This window comes from Echeneis naucrates, chromosome 13 (assembly GCF_900963305.1).
Source record: "Echeneis naucrates chromosome 13, fEcheNa1.1, whole genome shotgun sequence".
Classification (NCBI taxonomy): domain Eukaryota; kingdom Metazoa; phylum Chordata; class Actinopteri; order Carangiformes; family Echeneidae; genus Echeneis; species Echeneis naucrates.
Window position 1 is genome coordinate 495,717 of NC_042523.1, and position 8,530 is coordinate 504,246.

At 40.3% G+C, this 8,530-nt stretch overlaps 1 protein-coding gene across 5 annotated transcripts; it reads right to left on the bottom strand.

Moving 5' to 3' along the window:
- Positions 1-146: 146 nt before the first annotated feature.
- rnaset2l (ribonuclease T2, like) lies at positions 147-8,439 on the bottom strand. 5 transcript variants are annotated; one of them, XM_029518444.1, is made up of 9 exons: positions 8,363-8,439; positions 7,585-7,757; positions 5,978-6,045; positions 5,523-5,580; positions 5,327-5,394; positions 4,785-4,898; positions 4,321-4,369; positions 4,092-4,166; positions 147-1,387 (listed from the first exon to the last, which is right to left on the bottom strand). In XM_029518444.1, exons 2-9 carry the CDS (start codon positions 7,750-7,752, stop codon positions 1,196-1,198), a joined length of 792 nt encoding a protein of 263 aa, XP_029374304.1. In that variant the 5' UTR covers positions 7,753-7,757; positions 8,363-8,439; the 3' UTR covers positions 147-1,195. The 5 variants fall into 5 exon arrangements, with proteins under 5 accessions (XP_029374304.1, XP_029374306.1, XP_029374303.1 ...); XM_029518446.1 differs by having other exon boundaries at positions 147-1,382; positions 7,585-7,753; positions 8,363-8,404; XM_029518443.1 differs by having other exon boundaries at positions 7,585-7,753; positions 8,363-8,404.
- Between the last annotated feature and the right edge of the window lie 91 nt (positions 8,440-8,530).

An 8,530-nucleotide genomic window follows, 5' to 3' on the forward strand; every position in this document is an offset into this window, starting at 1 on the left:
AACCTGTAGACGTCCAGTCTACAGGCTCTACAGTATCAGTGTGATTGTTTCATAGCTGCTTCCCCTTTCTCCAAGTTGTGGTAAATAATTGTTTCATTTCCATTGTGTTTTGGAACAAGGTGAAAGAAGACACACACAAGCATGAGAATGTTCCTCTTTTATATATTAAAAAAAAAAAAAAAAAGCCCACAGGTAACAATTTATTGACAGGTGAACCCTACTACCTATGCATTCTGGAAAGCTTTTGTCTGCCACAATGTAAAAGTCAAGTGATGCTCAGTGACAACTGCCACGTTAAGTGGAAAAGTCAACACACTGATATCAATCTTGGGTTTGAGCAGCTGTTTTGAAGCCTCCAGTTTGGAATTTGTCTGTTGGCCATTTTGGTGTTTTCAAACCAGGAGAAACTGTAATTGGAAAACAGAAAATGGATCTGAGGAGTGAGGGGAGGATCTGGCCATGCTCATGATTGGGTTATACAATATGTCAGTCACACATTGGCCATCATAATGCATAATGTTTATTTTAATGTAAAATAATGTAATGGGGACGTGTCTAAAAAAATTAACATCTTGTATTTATGAAGAATTGAAACTAGAGACTGGAAAAAAGAAATATATTCAGTGGTTTGACTCATAGCGTAATACACTGTTACTTAGTTCATGATGTATTTATGTTATCCAACAATAGTCTGTTGTCATGACCACAAGTTTCTTCAAATTTGACCTCACACAACTATTGATTTGGTTGTCTCTTAAAGCAGTCTTGGCTGCTGTTAGATATAAACCACAAAGTTTACTGCTTTTACTCTGATAACACTCATTCCAAGTGGAAATGTATTCAATGAAGATGGATGCTTGCTGCTGCTTCCGAGGGTTTTTAGGTACACAAGGAAGTCAACTGTTCCTTGCATACCTAAAACCCCAAGCCAACCTTAAAGTGATGTGGGTTAGGGGTTAGGGTTACTACTAGCTACTGCTGCTAACCATGAGGAAATTTCAATGTCAAAATCTGAGGATAATATCAGGATACAACATACAGAATAAAACAATTACACACATTAAAAACCATTAAGGAAAAAAAAATGATTAGTAAAAAATAATGTTTAAAATTAATTGATGAAATGTGATAGAAAAGAAACACACATTTATCCAATATAATATGACTAAAACAGGATAAAGGTACCCATGTCCTGTTAACCACAGGGTTGCTTGGGTTGTTGATGGTTTATGGGGAAGTAGTAGAAAGGGACACCAGGAGGGCAGGGATGTCCAGAGTATATGTTCTGCCCCAAGCGGTAATCCGCTTCAGTATCAATGTAGTGATTGCAGCTGACAGTCAGGTTTTGAGATAGAGGGATCTTCAGCTGAAACCACACCTCTCTGTCCTGAGCAGAGAAAGACCAGACATGACATGCATCCACTGTTAAGATGTTATCATTTATTCAGAGAGTGCAGTCCAGCTGTTTCCTCACACAGTAGCTCTTCTGGGGAGTAATGGCTAGGTCAGTTCAGTTCTTTTGTTAAAGCATGAATTTAGCGGCTGCTTTCACTGGATATAAAACTTCAAACTAGAAACTTTGGCTATCAGACAAATGTAGTGCGAAATAGAACTTGTCCTGAAGTGTCTGATTTTTTCTTCAATGTGTTTTTTATGAATCACTAAATACAATGGCAAATCACTGAATACATCAACAAATCAGAAAGCACAACAGCAAATTTTTAAACAACAGATGAATGTATGGAAGGACATGCTACTTTCACGTTTTCAAAACAAGTGTTATTGGTAATTACTCAGTTGTTGCTATCAAAGAATATTTTACTTGCACATGTGGTGGGAGTTTGGACAAGACATTGCAGGCAACTGGTGCCAAAACTAAATGAGGCTTGGCCTTCCTGTTGAAAAATGGACCATTGCCTTTGTGCAATCAGGCAAAGTTATTTTTATTGCTGTTGTGGTTACTGTGTTGTGTCTTTTGGCTTGCCATTGTGTTTACCCTTTTGTTGCTGTGTTTTGAGATTTGTTGTGGTGAATTGCACTTCAGGACAACCCTAGTTTTTTGTCTGATGGCTGAAATAAACTCTGTGGTTAACTGTAGTGCATTTTCATGCCCCTTAAAAGAAAAAGTAGGCTGCCAACTACTGACTTAATGAGAGTGCAGGGCACATGACAATGTTGAAATGAAACATGTTTGCAAATCTTGAGTGTTGTTGTCTTTATATTCTAACCCTTACAAAGTCTCACAAACATTGTTAGAGGAAAGGGTTTTGGAGGAGGTTCAAACTGAATAAAACTACAATTTGGAATTTTAGGGATGGTGAAGTTGAAGTCATGTTACTGTTATGTATTTGGTTTATAGCATTAACTGTCTTCTTCTGGTGTTTGTAGTCAACTTCAGACATGATGAGGTGGTGTTCATTATTTAAGATTATCCTCCTAAACAAAAACTGTCTGGATCATAAACCATTTAATGGTTAATGGTTCAGATATAAAAACCAAACAAACATGGACACTAACTTTCATGAAGATCAGTAAATAACACTATCTATTTTTGACTGTGCTGGTTTCAATCAACACTATGTCACCCAACATGTGTCATTAAGTGAGTAGCTTTGCACCACTGGTCAGTTGGCCAAGTGCTGGACCTTTCCCATTGGCTGTTGCTCTTTCAAATCAGGCATGGAGCGTCTGTTTTATTTCTGATGGAGCAGGGCTAGCAGCCTCCATCTAACATCTCTTGCGCTAAACTAAGCTAATCCAATCCTAAAGTTGTGTTAAAAATGTATGTTGTTTTTTTTTTCTGTATGTTCTGTGTAAATCCAGTTGCCCTCATTAGTTTGTTAATACATGAAATGTGTATATATACAAGAATACATTTAAAAACATATTAACTGGGTTAAAATAAATCATACATATATAGAATTTATTTACTTCCATTTAGTTTGACACAAGGCCTTGGATGGTAAGATTTACATATTTCAGTAGGTTGAAATCACTGTGTTTTTGAGACATAAGCAATAGGCAATTCTTGACAAGCTAAGAGGTCCCAGCTTGTCTCCTTTTGGTCTGATTGCTTTGATATTTTTGAACAAAAGCCTGTTTATTCTAGGCTCGCTCCAAAATCCAAAGCTTTTACCCGCTTTATGAAGGTCTTCATCTCCATTCAGTGTGTTTCACAGCTGAAGATTATTGTCCTGCTCTTTAGCTAAACCCCATCAAGGTCAACATACAGTCGTCATCAGGGGAGAGTGGTGTTATTAGAGCAATTTGAAACACAATGAAGGATTGTACTCTGGCCAGAAACCTACTGGATTTTCCTTCAATAAATTAAAATCACAGAACATTGTGTTGCTCCTGTCCACACTGTTAACAACATTCATGGAAAAATCCTTCAAGTGACCCCAAAAGCTTAACAGTCATGGGTTACCAGATCTTGAATGAAATCAGTGATTCGTATCAATCATACTTGGATTTTGGGTTACAGACGCTTCACATCACATTAAGTGTTGCATCAAGCTGGGACATAGCTGTGACTTTTGAAGTTAAGCAATGAACATGTGTGTCAGAGATAGCTGTGCCACTATTTCTGCCTGAAAACACTTCCAAATCAAAAGGCAAACCACAGTAAGGTCATCACCCTCAGCTACACCCACAGGCCACATGGGCTCATCCAAATCTGCAATTTTTTTATTCTATCACCCACAAAGCAATCAGCCAATCACAGGAGAGTCTTTGCTCTGACTGACTAACCAACCAACAGATATCCAGAGAGGAGCCCTAGAGAGTGAGATTACAATTAGATGGTTTTTGTTATCGGCTCGTGGATGTCAACACATCAACACTGGAGAAGATTAACACATTAACCTTTAAATAGTCTTAAATGGAACTTGCAGAAACCAAAAATTGATTTAGTTTACTGTGATAAAAACAGGGAAATGACCAAAGCCTCAAACATTAGACTTTGGTTATTTCTCGATTACGTCTTTCTTGATGTTATGAAACATGCAACAATACAAATAATAAAACAAAGGAATAAGTTTTCGTTTGGTTTTAGTCATGTGCAACATAAAGAAAAAGACAGATTATCTGACCCTGGTGTCTTTCACACACTGGATCTCAAGTTTGTTGCCCAGATGTGGAGCCAGGACACTGTGCACCTCTCCAAACTAAACACAAACAAGAGAAAACATATTTTCATGTAATGAGATGCATTACCCTTTCCATCCTTTATAGTTTCAAACTGTTTCCCACAGTCCATAAAAGCGTACTCAAAGATTATATAGGACCATAACAGTGTAAATTGTCAGAATGTGCAGTTACCTTGTAGGGGCGCTCACATGATGGGGTGATGTTCGCCTCTTCCAGTAGTCTGCAAAACAAAACCACAACTTTACTTCACTGTTATTTTTCATACAGTGTTTGATTAACTGAACAGTTTTATATCTCTAGCGTTTCACTTAACAAAGAACTTAAATGTAAAAATATGTTTAGATATTTTATGAATCAGATCACAGTCTCAGGTTAGTTTGCAGTGCAGACTTCAAACCATTTTACGCTAAAACATTAAGGAAATCAGCACAAATGCCACTATTACACATTGGCTCATTCATATTCATATTCAAAATCAAATTTAGAAATAAAGATCAAACCCTGGGGGAAATTTGGTAAATAATTGCTGATAGTTAATGGTTTCAAGTTTAGTCTGGGAAATTACAGAAGCTAATTATTCTTCCTCCAAAAGTATTTAAGTGTGTTTATGTGTGAGTGTGTGTTCCCTCATCTACTTGCGAATATCAAACTGTCTTTGTAGTTTGAGACAGTTCTGGAAGTATCTTGGAGGGGAGTTCATTCCTTCAACACAGGCTGCACACACACCATGTTTATTCCACTCATCTCTCCTATTTCACACAAGCAAACACCATTATGTATACACACATTACAGACTCAACACAGACAGACACACAAACATAGAATTAACATTTCTTGCTAATATATCAACAGAGATCCTGGACATTCAACACCAGTGCAAGATATATTAAAGTGGAAAAAAAAATCAAATCAATGTGTACTCCTTTTAACAGACCGGCACAGAGTAACTACAAGCAAGAACTAAGTGGATCAGGAGAGGGGTGTAGTGTGAATCTCAACCACTGACCCATAGGCCACGCATGACGTTTCAAACACAAACATGACACATTTTTGTACCAATCTCTTATAGTTCTCATTAAGATAAGATCAGTTTCTGAATGAAACATACAGTATCTGAGTCATGTCTTGTCTGACATTTCCTTTTTAGTCTGCTTATTTATTTATTGATATTGGGTACCAGAAATGGAAGCTGGATTTGGTTGTTATCAACGATGGCCAATGTTCATACAACTCTGCCTCCAGGTCCTGGAATATAGATGAGATTGTGTGATCAGCTCACAGCCTGAGCTGATCAGACAATCAGGTGAGTGTATGAAGTTCATGATATTACACATCTCAGGTGACCAGGTGTGCTAATCCTAATATGGGCTCACCTCAATATCAGAGTGGAACATCGGCCAACAGTTGCAGCAGTGCTGCGCGTGAAGAGGCCTGCAGACACACACACAGTAGATATTCTCTGACTCTCTGAAGGGCCAACCATCTAACTGACTGACCCCTACCCATTAGTGCCTCATCACTGAGGGGTTGTTTCTTGCTTAACACAGTGTCTGTAGATTTGGAAACGTATTTTCAAACAGAGGATGGACTTTTTGACCTGGTTCATGTCAGAACTGTGTATTCATGCAGACTAAAGTCTACTCGTTGTGTGCACGTGTGGGATGTAATTGGGCCAGTAGAAAACAGGTGAATCATTATACAGTACAGGCCAAACGTTTGGACACACTCTCTTATTCATTTGAATGAGAATGTGTGTCCATACGTTTGCCCTGTACTGTAGATTATGATCATGTTTTTTTTGCAGCTGATGCTTCTACATGTTATTTACCACAGACCGTGGATCGTCCAGGTCTTGATGCTCTCAGGAATCCTGCATGGAATCTCTTTGTTCAAAGACTGAGGAACAAACAGAAGCACAGTGTGTTAACAAACCAGTGCACTATAGAAAAAAAGCAGCCCAGGGGACCCACGGTCTCAATCAAGCCGGAAGTCCCACAGTCAGACCCCGCCCTCCAGTGCAGCACAGCAAAGGGCTGCACTTTCGGCTGCCCCAGCAGCCCCCATAAAGTAAAACCAGCCAGCTGTCAAATTCAACTGACAGCCCCCCTCAGGATACACGGAGAATCCATCCACCGCAAGGCCCACGCCGGAGACACATGACACAACACCAGAGAGGAGGAGTGGCCTCCTTCGCCCCAAAACCGTCAGTGCCAAAGATGGAATGCCGCCAAAGAATCCAGGACAGCAGGCCCGAGCCCACCCACAGGGGCCTGGCCCCCCGGGGAAGGGAGCGGGAGACTGAGGGAGAGGGGCCAAGGGGCGGAGGGAGTAGCAGAGGAGAGGAGAGGAAAGACCAGATGGACATCTTACCCTGACATTTTTGCTCTGTGGCATTGGTTTTCATAGGTAGCATCTCACACCTCGGACAAAGGATTACTGGGACACACCCATGGATGTCCCGTGTCAATTGAGGTTAGGTATGAGATAGAGTGATGCGTCTTCTTTGTGGAAAGCAATGACTGGTGCTGTATTAAGCCCCTGCAAAAACCTACATTCAGTACAGTCTGTACACACTGTTGCTCGATCACTGGGAGGTCGAGAATAAAACCTATTTCAAGATTCTGAGTATCTACTGAAATGGATATGGTGCTGCCGAGGCTGTAAGCCAAGTGCACCTCACACCATATTTATGGTGGTAGCTGACCTGAGGATGCTTTCTACCATGGGTTACTATGTACATTGGTATTGGGCCAGATCTTAGGCTGTTGGCGGATGCCGTAGTTTCCCTGATGAGGTCCTGCATTAGGTCTGTTAACTCCTCTCTTGTCGATTATATTCTGTTTAATGATCACTGATATGGCCTCGGCTGAGTGTACGCTGCGGTTCAAGATGGTGGAATAGAGGTCAACCATTTCCATAGTTCCCTGCATGGTTTTTCCCAAGTCGCACAACTGTTGTTGTTGGGAGAGGAGCTGCTGACTAAAGGGCAGTGCTTAGCGCTGTTGCCCCACAATAAGAAGCTTGCGGGTTCAGTTCGAGGGCATGGGGCCATTCTGTTTGCATGTTCTCTCCTCTGGTACTCTGGTTTCCTCCCACTGTCCAAAGACATGCATATTTTGCTTCATTGGCGACTCAAAGTTGTCTGTCTCTGTGTGTTGTCCCTGTGATGGACTGGATAAGCGGTTGAAGATGAATGAAGGAGACTGACCGAGTTGGCTGTCGACAGTCTGACTAAGAAGATGGAGCTGAAGGCTGAGAACTGCTGAGGAACCATTCTCCCAATTTTGCTTCTAACAAAGCCAGAGTAAAGTGACTGAACACAACCCAGATCCCTAACGTCTGGTTTTAAAACTAATCACTTCTTAAAATTGACTGTCTTCATAATGTTTTTCTCAGGTCAAAGTTATTGATCAGTGTAAAGAAGATAACACTCACCTGGCAGAAGCCTCCAGGCCACTGCAGAGTGAACAGGATGCATTTCCAAGAGCAGCAGGACTTCTTGTGCAGCTCAGAACCTTGGTGGCCATATTTGTAGTCCTCCCAGTGTGCTCTGGTTAGCGGCACCTGCAGCAGGAACAGATGGAGCAGGACCAAACTCCTCATCCTGTCTGATCAGGCAACAAATATGATCATTAACCTGGAGAAGGTGGCAGGTGAGAAGTGTGTGGCAGGGGGTCATTTAATGGTTTACACTTCCACCCAACTACTTTGTTCCCTTCCATTGCATTAGGTAAAAAGGAAAGCAGGGGGCATGGAAGGGAAACCAACTAAAGGATAAAGAAAAGGTATAAGAGTAAAGGACAGAAAAGAGCAGGCAGGGAAATAAAGTTAACAAAGACTGAAGTGGTTGCTTTAACTTTAACTGCTTGAAGCTGATTATATTTAAAATTAGGATTTACTTCAGTAAATATAATGACACAGTAAAGTATCATCTATATAGTCCTCAAAACATCTACTGGCACTTTAATAAGGTAATACTACAATATTTTAGAATGCAATAATTGGGACAATTAGTAATGCTATAATAAAGTGACAAAAATATTAAAAATAAATTGCATGTATTAGAAATTGCACAAACATTTTGATTATTTGCAGTATAAATATTTGCATTATATTCCGCTGCACTGATAAAATTTTGCTTTTTTCGCTATTGCAAATGTGTGATATTGTAATTCTTCTGATGCTGTGGTGAAGGAAAGTTGGAGAAACTCACCAGACAGCAAGCTGCTGCTGCTGCTGCTGAAGCATCAGTCCAGAAATGTGAGAAATGAAACATTGAATCAAAGCTTTATACTGAATGTGTGTGTGTGTTTATCTTTAGAAGAAGCAGGTGTCAGAGTTTCAATGAAGTGAGCTTCCCCTTTGGTCACATGAGGTGCCC

Coding starts and splice junctions, on each gene's coding strand:
- rnaset2l (XM_029518443.1), bottom strand. CDS start 8,397: ATGCTTCAGCAGCAGCAGCAGCAGCTTGCTGTCTG. Junction 4,370..4,784: donor AGACAGTTTGATATTCGCAA/GTAGATGAGGGA, acceptor TTTGTTTTGCAG/ACTACTGGAAGAGGCGAACA. Junction 1,388..4,091: donor AGTGTGTGAAAGACACCAGG/GTCAGATAATCT, acceptor TTCTCTGCTCAG/GACAGAGAGGTGTGGTTTCA.